The sequence below is a fragment of the Oncorhynchus mykiss genome, chromosome 20 (genome assembly GCF_013265735.2).
Source record: "Oncorhynchus mykiss isolate Arlee chromosome 20, USDA_OmykA_1.1, whole genome shotgun sequence".
Lineage (NCBI taxonomy): Eukaryota > Metazoa > Chordata > Actinopteri > Salmoniformes > Salmonidae > Oncorhynchus > Oncorhynchus mykiss.
In genome coordinates, this window is record NC_048584.1 from 18,964,467 (window position 1) to 18,981,643 (window position 17,177).

The window sequence follows — 17,177 nt, forward strand, 5'->3', positions numbered from 1 at the left end:
AACCCTACGGGTAGGGAATACTCCTTTTACTCTCATGTTCACAAGGTTTACACTCGAATTGACTACTTTTTGTTGGATGCTAGACTACTCCCCTATACCTGTAATGTGAGGTATCATGATATTATAATCTCGGACCACAGTCCACTCACCTTCTCCCTGAGATTGGGTGACATTGTACCAAACGAGAGGGTCTGGAGGTTGAATCCTCAGCTCCTCACAGAACCAACATTCTGTGAATATCTTAAAGACCAAATTACACTTTTCTTTGATACCAACGACAACACAGGATTATTGTGGGAAACACTGAAGGCTTCCCACAAGGAGTAGGCAAAACAGAGGAAAACTGGAAGAACTGGAGGGACAAATTCACTTACTGGATAGGGAGAATGCTAGCCACCCATCTATGGAGAAACATAAAAAAATGACCTCTTTAAAATTTGAATATAATCAGATTCTCTCAGCTAAAATTGCTAAATCTTTTCTCTATGCCAAGCAAAAATATTTTGAGTTTGGTGACAAACCACACAAATTACTCGCCAGACAACTTCGAAAAAATGTGAGTGACCGAATGATTCACAGGGTTAAATCTGCATCTGGGGAATTACTCTCTTCCCCCAAAGACATCAATGACAGATTCCGGCAGTTTTATGAGACTCTATATACATCTAAAGCGGATCCTAACTGCCCTGAACCAGGAAGATTCTAACTTCCTGAATAAGGAAATATCTCGATGAAATTCGAGAAACAATTAAATCTCTAAAGAGTGGCAAGACCCCGGGCCCAGATGGATACCCTGGTGAATTCTATAAAACATTCAGCAACATGCTCTCTCCCAATCTGCACAAAATGTTGGTTCAGGCCAATGAGGATGGAGCTCTCCCTTCTACTTTGGACGAAGCGTTCATTACAGTTATACATAAGAAGGGTAAAGATCCAGAAGAGGTAGGGTCATACAGACCAATATCTCTCCTTAATACAGACCAAAAGATTTTAGCAAAAACTCTGGCTAACAGGCTTAGCACTTTAATTTGCAAATTGGTCCATTCGGATCAGACCGGCTTTATCCCTAACAGAAACTCATTCTTCAATCTCAGGCGCCTCTGTGGTCCTTGCCGTCATATCTCTTGACGCCGAAAAGGCCTTTGACCAAGTTGAGTGGCCCTATCTATTCAAGGTCCTACAGAAATGTAATATTGGAGATGGGTTTATAAATTGGATGCAGCTTTTATATAGGAACCCCTGTGCCAGAATACTCACTAACCAATCATTGTCGCCCCGATTTAACCTCAACAGGGGGACAAGGCAGGGTTGTGCGCTGTCGCCTATGCTCTTCGCCCTAATTATCGAACCGCTCGCTCAGACGATTAGATCTCATGCAGCAATACACAGCTATAATACTAAAGATACTCTAAATAAGATCTCCCTATACGCAGATGACATCCTCCTCTATGTAACAGAACCCCAGGCTAGTATCCCAGCTATTCTTGATGTGATCAATTTGTTTGGTACCTTCTCGGGATACAGAATAAATTGGAACAAGAGTGAATTAATGCCCATACGGTCGCAAAACACCTCCTGGCTAGAACCTCTCCCATTTAAGTTACCTTCAGAAAAATTGACCTACCTAGGAATTGTAGTTACCAAACAATACTCCTTACTTATTTAAAGAGAATTTCCCCTCTCTGATACAAAAACTCAAAGCAAACATACTATTTTGGAGAACTCTCCCAATTTCTCTCCTCGGAAGAATTAATGCAATTAAAATGGTCTTCCTCCCACAACTGCTCTACCTATATCAGAACATCCCAATATTCATACCTAAATCCTTTCATAAACAACTGGACTCAATTATCAATCCTTTCATCTGGGATTATAAAACACACAGGATAGGTAAAAAAAAAACACCTCTGTAAATCCAAGATGGAAGGAGGATTGTCTCTCCCAAATTTTATATTTTATTACTGGGCCGCTAACCTCCGCATTGTTACGTTTCTGCTGGATGACGCACTTCCGGCATCCAGCTGGCTTAGTATGGAGCAAGAGTGTCACCCCTTCTCTATTGGCGCTGTGATTTTGTCACCTGTCAATCTGGAGATGTCACTTTATTGTAACAATCCTATTATATATACACATAGCACAGTCCGAATCTGGAAGCAAATTAAAGTCCACTTTGAGCTTAGACCAATGTCATTCATGCTCCCTGTCGCCAGGAATCCCTCCTTTGCCCCTTCTAACCTTGATAACACCTTTGAGCGATGGGGAGAGTTGGGGATAAGTACCATAGGGGATTTATACATAGAAGGGACCTTTGCTTCCTTTGAGTTGCTGAGGGAAACTTATAACCTTCCCAGAAGTAATTTTTTCAGATACCTACAAATTAGAGACTACGTTAGGAAACACCTCCCAACATTTGGGAATGCCAAACCTTCCATGTTTGACGGATGCATAAAAATATGCCCCACCTCCGATAAACTGATATCGCGTCTATATGATGCTTTTCAATCTGTTAGCACACCTTCCACTGATGCCATCAACGCAAAATGGGAGGAAGAACTAGGGACTGACATCTCGGTGGCAGACCGGGAAGAGAGCTTGGAGTATATCCACACATGCTCCATTAATTCCAGACATCGTCTCATACAATTCAAGGTTTTACACAGATTACACTATTCCAAAACTAAACTGCATAGGATATTTCCTGACACATCCCCTGTGATAAATGTCAGGCTACGCAGGGTACACTACTCCACTGCTTTGCCCTATGCTCTAGCTTGCATGGTTATTGGAGTGGAATTTTTGGGATCCTCTCTGAAGTTTGAGACTTCAATAGATCCAGACCCGCTTCTGTTAATCCTGGGAGTATCTGAGTCCCTAAACGGATTAACCAACCCCCAAAAACAACTAATCTCGTACGGTCTCATCTCGGTAAAAAAACTAATCTTGTTGTTTTGGAAGAGGGAAGCGCCCTCTACCAAATTATGGCTCAGTGAATTGGCAAACACTGTACACTTAGAAAGAATTAGATATATTCTGAACAATAAATTATCAACATTTGATCAAATCTGGCAGCCTTTCCTCTCCTACTTGGACGAGTCGGCGCTGTGAATTTGTACTTATTAACGCACTCTCAATTGTAATATTTTAATCTACCTTTGGGCAGCATGTGCTGGCCCTGCCACCCGAGCAGTTGGGGGGGGGGGGGAATAGGGGGGACATCTTCCCTCTTTCTTTCTACGTGTCCTTGTTTTGTATTATTTGCTCTGCACCCAGAACTCTGGGTCTTGTTGTTCCTGTATGCTCTTTTATGTTTAGATATGAATTGTATACCTGTCTTGTATACCTACCTATACACCATTCTTGTGTGTGTTTAATAAAAAATATTTTAAACAGAGATAGCCATACCATATAAATAAAAAAAATAAAAAATAATAATGTCTGCGTATAACAGAACTGATATGGCAGGTGAAAACCTGAGGAAAATCCATCCCGGAAGTGGGATATTTTTGATGTGGGTACTTTTCTATTGAATGCCTATACAGTATGTATTTGGATAGGACCCAAATTGCATTTCCTATGGCTTCCACTAGATGTCAACAGTCTTTAGACAGTTTCAGGCTTGTATTCTGAAAAACAAGGAAGAATGAGAACATTCTTCCACTGGACTCTAAATCAACCAGAGCTGTTTTGAGTGCGTGACCGATTGCATGCCGTTCATTTTACATGTAGATATGGTTAAAGTGACTATGCCTATATGATGAATAGAAAGTAGCAGAAGCGTAAGAGGGGTTGGCGGGTGGTGGGTTGCGGGTTGCGGGACACAATGCAGATGGCCCAGTTAGCCAAAGTGCGGGAGCACTGGCTGGTCGGGCCAATTGAGGTAGTATGTACATTAATGTATAATTAAAGTGACTATGCATATATGATAAACAGAGAGTAGCAGCAGTGTAAAAGTGGTGTTGGGGGGGGGGGGGGGGGGGGGGTTACACAATACAAACAACAGGAGTCTTATGGCCTGGGGGTAAAAACTGTTGAGAAGCCTTTTTGTCCTAGACTTGGCACTCCAGTACCGCTGGAGTGCCAAGTCATGCGGTAGTAGAGAGAACAGTCTATGACTGGGATGACTGGGGTCTTTGACAATTTTTAGGGCCTTCCTCTGAACCCACCTGGTGTAGAGGTCCTGCATGGCAGGCAGCTTAGCCCCAGTGATGTGCTGGGCCGTGCGCACTACCCTCTGCAGTGCCTTGCGGTCGAAGGCCGAGCTATTGCTGTACCAGGCAGTGATGCAACCAGTCAACCAGTCATGCCCTCGATGTTGCAGCTGTAGAACCTTGAGGATCTCAGGACAAATGCCAAATCCTTTTAGTTTCCTGAGGGGGAATAGGCTTTGTCGTGCCCTCTTCACGACTGTCTTGGTGTGTTTGGACCATTCTAGTTTGTTGGTGATGTGGACACCAAAAGAACTTGAAGCTATTAACCTGCTCGAGGCTGAAATCGCTACCAAAGGTGCTTCAACAGAGTAAAAGGGTTGATGGATAGAGAGAAAGACTGCGAGAGAGAGAGACTGCGAGAGAGAGAGAAAGACAGAGAGAGAGAAAGACTGCGAGAGAAAGACTGCGAGAGAGAGAGAGAAAGACTGCGAGAGAGAGAGAAAGAGAGAAAGACTGCGAGAGAGTGTTTGCGAGTTCACTGATTTAAAGCAACAATATTCGAGTGATGGGCTGTTTTAAAGCGCTTACAATGATGAGATACGTAGGTCTAAGTGCATTGTGAACTGCGCTCCATATTGAGATGGGCTGTCTGTCCCCACCTTGAGCGTCAATTCATCACGCAGAGGCCGTAGAGAAGCCATATTTAGACGTTGCATATAATTTAGCAGTTCCATTTCACGCCATGCTGTTCATGTAAAGGTATTATAATTGACCAGTTTCTCACAGATTTTTATCCCGGGAAAAGGGAATTGTTTTGGATGGTAAATCTCAGTAGGCAGGGTTCCCTCCATTCAACTGTAGGCTGTAACCCCCCCCCCAAAGAAAAAACATGATAGAAATGTTCCATTTGAATAATACCTGCTCGCAGTCTCTCATTTTCTTGACGACACGTCTCCAGTTCTTGCTGAAGTAGCACATAGTTTGCACACCCTGCAAGAAAATCAATAGACAGATTGAGAATTCTGTGACTACTTGGCCAGTGGTTACAAAGTGCATTGATGGCTTTTTGGGAATAAACTTAGTCTTCCCATCTGTGGCGTAAGGCCGGTAGAGTGACCCTGAGGGACCAGTACCAACAACCGTGTTTCACATGGGTTCCGTCTCAAAAAAAAGTGCATGGAAAGTGAATATGGAAGGTGCGTCCCAATTACTAAATGTAAACAACTGGAGACACCGTGTCATTTTTGGAGACATGTTATTGACATGGCAGCATTGCTATTGTACAAGAATGCTAAAATATTTGTATCTGGAATTTGTCTTTCAGCATCAGTAGGACACACCTGACTCTCCGCCACCAGTCATATAAAAGAGAACTGTCTAATGCCTCCCATCAAAAAGAGCTGGCCCAATCCAGCACAGGTTACACCTGAAGCATGAGGACTTGCAGCGAGTGGTGAACTTCAACTACGCATAGGATAATGGAATAGTATTGCCAGGACGCCACCCAGGTGGAATGGGAATTAGAATGTTTGTGCTGTTCTAATAACCAATTTCTGTGTTCATGCAAGTGGCTGACTGTACAAATCAACTATCAGTACAAATGAAGTTGTTTTGAGAACTTAAGATTTCTCAGTTAAGGTCTCAGCTTAGAGAGAAGCCTTGTGAGGTGTTGGTCTGTCACGTTATGAAACAGTATTGGTTGGTCACATGAAACAAAATGGTAATGATTAATTATGCTAAATCATGCAAATATAACTTGTCTTTATATATGGCTACACACAGACAACTGTTGGGACTGCCGCAGGAGAGCTCCCGATTGAGATGTGTACAATAAAACTGTGAAGGACCTCGGCGTTACTCTGGACCCCGATCTCTCTTTTGACGAACATATCAAGACTGTTTCAAGGACAGCTTTTTTCCATCTACGTAACATTGCAAAAATCTGAAACTGTCCAAAAATGCAGAAAAATGAATCCATGCTTGTGCTACTTCTAGGTTAGACTACTGCAATGCTCTACTTTCCGGCTTCCCGGATAAAGTACTAAATAAACTTCAGTTAGTGCTAAATACGGCTACTAGAATCCTGACTAGAACCAAACAATTTGATCATATTACTCCAGTGCTAGCCTCCCTATACTGGCTTCCTGTTAAGGCAAAGGCTGATTTCAAGGTTTTACTGCTAACCTACAAAGCATTACATGGGCTTGCTCCTACCTCTCTCTGATTTGGTCCTGCCGTACATACCTACACGTACGCTACGGTCACAAGACCCAGGCCTCCTAATTCTCCCTAGAATTTCTAAGCAAACAGCTGGATGCAGGGCTTTCTCCTACAGAGCTCCATTTTTATGGAATGGTCTGCCTACCCATGTGAGAGACGCAAACTCGGTCTCAACCTTTAAGTCTTTACTGAATACTCATCTCTTCAGCGGGTCATAGTGTAGTCTGGCCCAGGAGTTTGAAGGTGAACGGAAAGGCTCTGGAGCAACGAACCGCCCTTGCCGTCTCTGCTTGGACGGTTCCCCTCTTTCCACTGGGATTCTCTGACTCTAACCCTATTACAGGGGCCGAGTCACTGGCTTACTGGTGCTCTTTCATGCCGTCCCTAGGAGGGGTGCGTCACTTGAATGGGTTGAGTCACTGAGGTGATCTTCCTGTCTGGGTTGGCACACCCCCCTTGGGTTGTGCCGTGGCGGAGATCTTCGTGGGCTATACTCGGCCTCGTCTCAGGATGATAAGTTGGTGGTTGAAAATATCCCTCTAGTGGTGGGGGGGCTGTGCTTTGGCAAAGTGGGTGGGGTTATATCCTTCCTGTTTGGCCCTGTCCAGGGGTATCATCGGATGGGGCCACAGTGTCTCCTGACCCCTCCTGTCTCAGCCTCCAGTATTTATGCTGCAGTAGTTTGTGTGTCGGGGGGCTAGGGTCAGTCTGTTATATCTGGAGTACTTCTGTCTTATCCGGTGTCCTGTGTGAATTTAAGTATGCTCTCTCTAATTCTCTCTCGGAGGACCTGAGCCCTTGGACCATGCCTCAGGACTACCTGGCATGATGACTCCTTGCTGTCCCTAGTCCACCTGGCCGTGCTGCTGCTCAAGTTTCAACTGTTCTGCCTGCGGCTATGGAATCCTGACCTGTTCACCGGACGTGCTACCTGTCCCAGATCTATTATTTGACCATGCTGGTCATTTATGAACATTTGAACATCTTGGCCATGTTCTGTTATAATCTCCACCTGGCACAGCCAGAAGAGGACTGGCCACCTCTCATAGCCCGATTCCTCTCTAGGTTTCGGCCTTTCTAGAGAGTTTTACCTAGCCAACGTGCTTCAACACCTGCATTGCTTGCTGTTTGGGGTTTTAGGCTGGGTTTCTGTACAGCACTTTGAGATATCAGCTGATGTACGAAGGGCTATATAAATACATTTGATTTGTAATATGGTGCATTGAGTTGGTTGGAACCCATCCAGCTCGCTGACGAACAGTGACTCATTTAAGATAGACTGAGTGTCCGTGTAAGAACTTTTCCACAACACAGGACAAACACTTTGGTGGCAAGCTGCTGCCATCCCATGTGACAAAGGCAGCAGTGTGGAGTCTCTACAAGGAATCGATGACAACACTTGGTATGTAAACCATTTTAGCTGTTTCACTAACTGTGGGGCAAAACAATTAACTTATTTAACCTCTCTTGGGTAGGGGGCAGTATTTTGAAGTTTGGATGACAAACATGCCCAAAGTAAACTGCCTGTTACTCATGCCCAGAAGCTAGGATATGTAAATGCATGGTAGTATTTGATAGAACAGTTTCCAAAACTGTTAAAATAATGTCTGCGTATAACAGAACTGATATGGCAGGTGAAAACCTGAGGAAAATCCATCCCGGAAGTGGGATATTTTTGATGTGGGTACTTTTCTATTGAATGCCTATACAGTATGTATTTGGATAGGACCCAAATTGCAGTTCCTATGGCTTCCACTAGATGTCAGTCTTTAGACATTGTTTCAGGCTGAAAAACGAGGAAGAATGAGAACATGAGAAGAATGAGAACATTCTTCCACTGGACTCTAAATCAACCCCCACTTACTTGCTGTGCTGTTTTGTTGTTCAGTCGTTTTATTCTCAACCAGGATTTCTATGGACCGCCACTTGGGTCTTTGCATGTCAAAAAAGTTACGTCAAATAACACTATTTGACGTGTCAAAATAAGCTTGTTGACCAATCAGGACCTGAATATGACTGCATGTCACAATTGAATGCGTTCATACATTTTTCATGTAGTTATTACACAATCACTCGTATTTTATGTCACAACGACTCATGATGCTGGTAAAGCTGGCTCGCGTACCTACAGTGCTGGTCAAAAAAAGCTAGCTAGCTCATGAATGCAAAAAATGTTCTTGCCCAAAAACAACAATCTGTTTCAGTAGCTAGCTAGTTAACTATATGGCTAGGTGTCAGCTAAAATAACCCTAATTTGTTAAGACAGTTCTTATTTGATTAATGGTGGTCGGACCCATCTATGTGACGCTAGCCACAATAAGGATTAGCCAGCCACAGTAGTGGAACTTTGAGGTTAACCTTCAAAATAAAATAAAAATGTCATTGACAGTGATGCGAATGAATACAAATAGTAGAATTATGCCATAACTTAGTAGATCATGCTAAACAAGATTGGAATGTTATATAAAATCAACAAAAGACAATAATTTGATATGTCAAATCTGTTAATCACACAGAATGTATTAGACTTAGAATTGCATACTTATTTCACTGTACAGACTTACCTATGGATTGTGGATCAATGCCATGGGGTATCAGTCTACTCAGTGACACCCAGAGAACAGTAGCTCTTATTGCTGGACTTTGAAACAAACTTAATTGAAACACATTTGTCAACCTATGTGTATTGAACACTATTCCTGAGAAAAAAACAATACTGCGTGAATGTTTGAGTCTGATAACTGAGGACGTTGGGGGGAAAAATATATATTGGGTATTGAGTAGACTTACTCCATTTCATTGATCCCCAGTCCATATGTAAATCTGTACAGTGCAATATGAATGTCTATACACACACCCAATAGGCTGACAGGGGAGGTGAATTCACACAGTCACAGTCCCGTGATAAGAGCTACAAATGCCAAAATGTGCGTAAATTCTTCACAGTTGTGTTGTGAGTGTCACAGTAGACTGATACCCCATTTCATTGCGTCACATTCCAACCTTGTTAAACATTATCGAGTTTAAATATGGAATGATTCCACCAATTCTAACCTTATGCATCACTTTCAAAGAGGCACTTTAATTTTGAAGGCAAACCGCAAATCTTATTGTGCCTAATCCTTATTGTGGCTAGCTTCACAACACACAGCCTGGTCAGGTCTAGCCTCACTAGCCAGATGAAGCTAGCTGGCTGCTTATAACTTTATAAAGGGCAACAGGGTTAAGTAGCTGGCTTTATTTATTTTCATGAACTGAAGTTCAATTTCAATAGGCGAACAACAATACTTACTCACAAGGATTCCTAAATCAGTGCTAAGAAAAGTGAAAATGACTGCAGTTTTTACTGGTCATTGTTTTCAGGCTGGTTGTATCGGTGCTACCAAGCTAAAGCTAGCCAGCTACCCCAGAAGTTAGTCTAGCAAATAATGCTTTATTACCAAAGTGCTATTGTAAACACATCGTTCGTGGCAGGTGTTTGCATACTGTTTTTGTACAGCTTTGACAGTGCTACTGATAGTGGTGGCGCTTGGCTTGCATGTGCAAATTCAGAAAACACAACTTTCTATAATAGAACTGTGTTATTTGACGTGCATCTTTTTTGACACGCAAAGACCTAAACAGCATTCCATAGTATGTTGTAAAGCTAATAGTAGTGACGCAATTACTGTGCAACTCCGGTAAGGCAACATCTGAACAATAGCGCACATGGTAAGGTTAGTGTGTACTGGTGCCCGATCAATCTCGAAAACCATCATCACCCAATACGGAGAACGGTTGATTGTCATGGGAAATTAATTCCATTATCTTGGCTTTAATGGATTTTGCCTTTGAGTTGTCTCGCGGAAATTCTTACTCTTTCAAATGACTGCTCGACTTGACTGCTCGATCCACACAGCAGACATTGTGGGCTAAGTTAGGAATGGTGTGTTGCACGTGTAGCGCAACATTTTAAAGTGGCGTCATTAGGGCATGTACCTACGTTATATAGGTATGCATGTCGGGGGTTAAACTAGACATCGGGCCAATACCGATGTTGGCATTTTTAGCGAATAATCGTCAGATTCCGATATATCGTACATCCCTACTCCAAAAACCCATAAAAGGCTACTTACTCCTTGATGTTATCCTCACAAATAATCCTGACAGGTATGAGTCTGCTGTTTTCTGTAATGACCAATGCTTTACAGCCAGTGATCGTAATCGCTGCTCAGTGAAACAACCTGTCCTGACTTGTCATAGACGCTTGCTAAAAAACTAATAAGCAAGCCTTCCTTCATGACCTCTGGCCTCTGTAAATTGGTATAGAATCAGCTTGATCCCCTCTGTCGAAGATGCCTGGACCTTCTTTTTTTGTATTTTCAGTGGTATTGTTAAACACGCCCACATAAAAGACAATTAGAATTAAAAAACTGGTTCAACCATGATCTGGCAGTTACTCTACCTCAAGAATTCCATTTGGCGTAAGGCTCGGCAAACACATACTCAGACTGGCTGGCTCTAGTTCAGGCAAAAGAGAAATAAGTGCACTCAGGCTATCCGGAAGGCTAAAGTTAGCTACTTTAAGGAGCAGTTCTCTCTGTGGGTCTAACCAAGAAGTTCTGGAACATTAAAGACCTGGAGAATAAACCCGCCTCGCAGCTGCCCATGTTCCTTAATGTTAATATGGTTGTTACTGACACGGAGTGCATGACTGAGCTCTTTAAGATGACCACTTCATTAAGTCAGGATTCTTATTTGACTCAGCCATTCCTCCTTGCCCATCCAACATTTCCTCATCTCAGAGCCCTTCTAATGCTACTAGCCCTCATGTTCCTCGCCCTTTCTCCCCTGCCCAGCTACAAATGTTTTCGCTGCAGGCGGTCACTAAGTCTGAGGTGCTAAAGAAGCTCCTTACACTTGACACCCAAAAAACATTGGGTCAGATCCTTTAAGGTTGCAGCCCCTATCATCGCCAAGCCTGTCTCTCCGTGGCGCACCTGCCTAGTTGAAATTTTAGGCTGAATTTTGATGTATGGTTTGTCCTCTGGGTTTCGCCTGCCATATCAGTTATGTTATACACAGACATTATTTTAACAGTTTTAGAAACTTGTGTTTTCTATCCAATACTACCATACATATGCATATCCTATTTTCTGGGCCTGAGTAACAGGCAGTTCACTTTAGGCACGCTTTTCATCCGGCCGTCAAAATACTGCCTCCTACCCCAGAGAGGTTAAATTCTCTACAACAAAGCGTTCAATGCCCTTAACCTTGTTCTGAACACCTCCAAAACAAAGTGAATGTGGTTCGGTAAGAAAAATCCCCTCTCCCCACAGGTGTGATTGCTACCTCAGGGTTTAGAGCGTGAAGGAGTCACCTCATACAAGTACTTGGTTGGGAGTATGGCTAGACTGTACACTATCCTTCTCTCCGCACATATCCTAGCTGCAGGCTAAGGTTAAAGATACTTGGTTTCCTCTATTGTAAATCACTCCTCTTTCACCCCAGCTGCCAAAACAAACCCACGATTCAGATGACCATCCTACTCATGCTAGATTACGGAGACCTCATTTATAGATTGGCAGATAAGGGTGCTCTCGAGCAGCTTGATGTTCTTCACCATTCGGCCATCAGATTTGCCACCAATGCTCCTTATAGGACACATCACTGCACTCTATACTCCTCTGTAAACTGGTCATCTCTGTATACCCGTCGCAAGACCCAATGGTTGATGCTTATAAAATCCTCTTAGGCCTCACTCCCCCCTATCTGAGATCTCTACTGCAGCCCTCATCCTCCACATACAACACCCGTTCTGCCAGTCATATTCTGTTAAAGGTCCTCAAAGCACACATCCCTGGGTCACTCCTCTTTTCAGTTCGATGCAGCTAGCGACTGGAACGAGCTGCAACAAACACTCAAACTGGACAGTTTTATATCCATCTCTTCATTCAAAGACTCAATTATGGACACTTACTGACAGCTTTGTGTGATGCATTATCTACCTTCTTGCCTTAATTGGGCACAGACAATGTTTGAACAATTTTTTGTGCTGCTACCATGTTGTCCTGCTGCAATGTGCTGCTGCCATGCGGTGTTGTCTCTATGTAGTGTTTTGTCCTAACACACACACACACACGTTTTAAATCCCAGCCCCCGTCCCAACAGGAGGCCTTTGGCCTTTTGATAGGAATTTGTTCTTATTTACAATGACGGCCTAACAGACTTGCCTAGTTAAATAAAAGGTTAAATATTATTTTTTTAAAGTACCATTAATGATGTTCATGTAATAACTATATAAAAAGGCAGAACTAGTTGAATAACTTATGGTTACCATTTCCAGGGGGGTAAATATGGTAAAAACAGTCATTTAATTAACAAAGCAAGTAACTCACCGGTTTGGCAATTGGCCTTGTTCTTTGGCAGCTTTGTAGTAAATGTAGTTGGTTTCTTCACTCCAAGTTCACGAGAAACCAAAAATGCACACATTGGTTTAACTCGCCTAAATAGATGCCACCATTAAAGCAATATTTAAATTTCTTAAAAATATATATTTTTCAAAGTTCCGTTTTCGCTATCAAAAATCACACATTTTTTTATAGAAACAAAACAAAATTAGGTTCTAAGTCTGCAACAATGCTTAAATCACATCAGGATACCACTTTAGATGTGGTAAAAATGTAGGAAACTGCAATTTTAGGGTGTAGATACCTTTAACCTGTCTATGGGGGCGCTATTTCATTATTGGATAAAAAAAAGTGCCCGTTGCTATCTAACAGAGTCTACTCATTGAAAACATCTGAAGTTCTTCAAAGGTAAATTATTTTATTTGAATACTTTTGTTTGTGAAAATGTTGCCTGCTAAATGCTAACGCTAATGCTAACGCTAAATGCTACACTAGCTAGCTACTGTTACACAAATGATTGTTTTCCTATGGTTGAGAAGCATATTTTGAAAATCTGAGATGACAGTGTTGTTAACAAAAGGCTAAGCTTGAGAGCTAGCATATTTATTTCATTTGCGATTTTCATGAATAGTTAACGTTACGTTATGGTAATGAGCTTAGGTCTATAAATAGGATCCCGGATCCGGGTTTGCTCGCCGCAACTGGTTAAATTCAAGTGTGCAAACGTGATTGCAGAGTTTTCTAAATAAAATCACCACTGGTGTGATGCCAATAATCATGATATCATTCTGCCAGGTAGGCATACATTAATTTGTAGTAATGTGCAGTGTGCACAGCTGTCAAAGGCAAAAAGGTGTCCATTTGAAGAATCTCAAACATAACATTTTGATTTATTTAACACATGATTCCATGTGTCATTTCATAGTTATGTCTACATTATGCTACAATGTAGAAAATAGTAAATATAAGATAAAAACCCTTGAATGAGTAGGTGTTCTAAACCTTTTGACCGGTAGTATACATCAATCATTTCAAAGCTCACTACATTGTATTACACAATTTCAAAGCCCATTTCATAAAGAACGTTAAACGCGACTACATTTAGTAACTTTGAAGAGATGGTAATTGGGTCTAAACGTTTGGCATTTGTAGTGTAAGAATGTCAAAGAAACGCAGAGGACTAGAATTAACTATAAATGGAAAGTTATTTCAGTTAGGTTTTTCAAATATATGTTTAGAATCAGTTACGACTGTCAGTCCTGAACGCATAGCTACATGTGCTATGTTTTCATTGGTCAGAATCGGCTATACATTGAGTCTGGAGCAGGATACTTGTTATTTGGCCATTGGCCCAGTTGTACCGCAAGGACTTCGAAATTGGTCAGCCACAGGCTAGGGGGTTATAAATTGCATCCTGTCACTGTTCCGTGGAGAGAATTACTGAGGACAGGGGAGCATATACATTTACCTAACCGCATGATTTGTTCTTTGAATAAAACCCATTTACCTCCCCTTGATTTGCTTTGGCGTCTGTGTTATTGAAGATTAACATCAACTGCTAACAGTTGGTGCCATGACCCGGATTAATTGTTTTTCTTGCTGTTGAGACCAACTGTGTGTTGATCCAGACTGATGGCAGAAGCGCTGCGTCTAGACCAATATCATCTTAACATAAGCCTTCAACAAGCTTTTTGAAGTGAACATAAGTTTTTATGGGTAGGCAGGCCTTACAAAGACAAATGTGGTCTAGAAGAGGTTTGAGGTCACTTAGAAATGTCCTTGTTTTTGAAAGAAAAGCACATTGTCCATTAAATTATCAAATTGATCAACATCAAATTGATTGTTAATGTTGTAAATGACTATTGTAGCTGTAAAAATGTAATATAGGCATACAGAGGTCCATTATCAGCAACCATCACTCCTGTGTTCCAATGGCACGTTATGTTAGCTAATCCAAGTGTATCATTAATAAAGGCTAATTGATCATTAGAAAGCACTTGCAATTATGTTAGCACAGCTGAACTGTTGTTCTGATTAAATAAGCAATAAAACTGGCCTTCTTTAGGCTAGATGAGAATCTGGATTAGACGATTAATCTCAAAATGGCTACAACAAAATAACTTTCTTCTGAAACTCGTCAGTCTATTCTTGTCCTGAGAAATTAAGGCTATTCCATGCAAGAAATTGAAGATCTCGTATAAGGCTGTGTACTACTCCCGTCACAGAATACAAACTTACTAACCAGAATAGAAAGAGTGGGAGGCCCATGTGCACAACTGAGCAAGAGGACAAGTACATTAGTGTATAGTTTGAGAAAGACACCTCACAAGTCCTCAACCAGCAGCTTCATTAAATAGTACCCGCAAAACACCAGTCTCAATGTCAACAGTGAAGAGGCGACTCCAGCATGCTGGCCTTCTAGGCAGAGTTCCTCTGTCCAGTGTCTGTTCTTTTGCCCATCTTAATCTTTTCTTCTTGTTGGCCAGTCTGAGATATGGCTTTTTCTCTGCAACTCTGCCTAGAAGGCTAGCATTCCGGAGACACCTTAAAGCAAATTGTTTGTCTATTTCAAAAACAAGAACATTTCTAAGTGACACCAAACCTTTGAACAGTAGTGTACAAACATATCTTTTTGGGTTAAATAAATATCAAAATATAGATATTATAATGGCATTATTAAGTGAGAAAAACACTCTGGAAAAGGGCAGAACAGCTCCTCCGGATGAGAGCATGAAAAACATTTTAAATTCACTGTCTAGTCTATGAAGAACCATTTCAAAGTAGAGAAGTGTAGGCAAGAAAGAAATATTCCATCATTGTTGACAAAGATGGAATTTGTCTGATATACAAAAAGCTTGGGGAAAAATACAGAATGTTTAATTCCTTGACAAAGACACCAGTATTTAACCATTTTAGCCAAAGTAAGGAAACGGGATGAGAATTTCTCTGGAGAATCATGACCGGACATTGAAGAGAGATAGAAAGTTTAATGGCTCTTGGTGAACAGAACCTTGAAATAAGAGATTCAACAATTCCCATAACTAATGACAGAGACAAAACTATGGCGCAATCGTCGACAGGTTGTCACGACTGGACAGAGACATCAAATTAACATAATAAACCGTGCAGGTTCCAAGTGAAACCAATAACATTACTCGTTCAGCAAAAGAGAAACCTGGTGTATGTCATTATTGCGAGATTTCTGGTCACCGGCAACGAGAATGTCAGAAAAGATAACGTGTTCTTATGGAGACTGGCCAGGAGAAGCAGGGACCATCCAAGGAAAAACAGAAATAAGACAACCGCCCCAACAACAATGCTGTGGAGGTAAACAGACCCCTCTTACGTCCCATCTCAGACGGTGTACATATGAAATCAGAACATGGTCAACTTTGCAGTAGATTTATTTTGTAGATGCGGGTGCTAAAGTCACATATCTTATGCAAACATGTCCTCAGTACACGGGCAAGATAAGGGCAACAATTTCTATTGGTCCAATGAAGATTGATGCAGGGGTGCAGATTGGATCATTTGCACAACTTATTTTAGTGCCTTGATGTTATCATGGAATTTGACTCTACATTGAACATTTGAAGGAAAGGTGACGATCCCCGAAGGGGTCTCCCCCTTCTCTGGAGAACAAAGCTGACCTAGACTCAACCAACCAGCCACATCACTCGCTGTGGAAGTTGAAGGCGTCCTCTGACAAAGGGAATCTCCATAAAGATGTCGAGCCCGGAACTGACAGACCAGAAACAGCTTTTGGATCCAGAGGTACCTGCGTCTTCGTCCTCAGCTCGGTCTCACTTTTCGGTGGATCTACATCGGTTCAGATCCTCAGAGCTCCCAGCCTCACCAGACCATGAGGCTGCCTGAGAGACCAGCCCATTCAACATCAGCGGTTGTCATTGTAGGCAGCTTTATGGTGAGAAACATCTCGGTCCCAAAGGCAAAAACCCTGTGCGACCCAGGAGCACAGGACATAACAATGCTTCTTCCGACTGTTCTACCACAGATGCCGGGAGCTGACACTGTCGTAGTCCAAGTGGGGTCAAACAACATCCGGAGGGCTAGCTCGGAACATTTGAAAATAGGTTTTTAAAAATAACTGATTTTAGCATTAAAAGACAAAAAAACAGCGAATAATTTCAGGTCCAATACCATCGTTGGGCCGCGGGTGTGAAAGATTCAGCAGACTGCTGGCTTTACACATCTGGCTAAGAGTACTGTAGCTCTGCTGGAGTCAATTTTATTGATAACTTTGACACCTTCTGGAAACAGAAGATACTCTACAGGAATGATGGAGTCCATCCAAATCATTTCAAGGCTGTGTTGAAACAATGACTAGTAACTGATCCAAGACCAGCTCAGTTAATCCATACCACTGTGACAATGAGTCATCATAATGCTGCACCAAATG

General features: G+C 42.0%; 1 protein-coding gene across 6 annotated transcripts in view; it reads right to left on the reverse strand.

The window, feature by feature from the left end:
• Positions 1-17,177, reverse strand: part of LOC110499157 (dnaJ homolog subfamily C member 7) — a 113,798-nt gene that overhangs the window by 74,397 nt on the left and 22,224 nt on the right. For all 6 annotated transcript variants that reach the window (XM_036955924.1, XM_036955920.1, XM_036955917.1 and 3 more), the window contains exon 6: positions 5,067-5,138. Coding sequence is in view for 5 of the 6 variants with exons in the window: in XM_036955920.1 (XP_036811815.1) it covers positions 5,067-5,138 (72 nt within the window). In the remaining variant the exon portion in view is untranslated. The remainder of the gene's footprint in view (positions 1-5,066; positions 5,139-17,177) is intronic.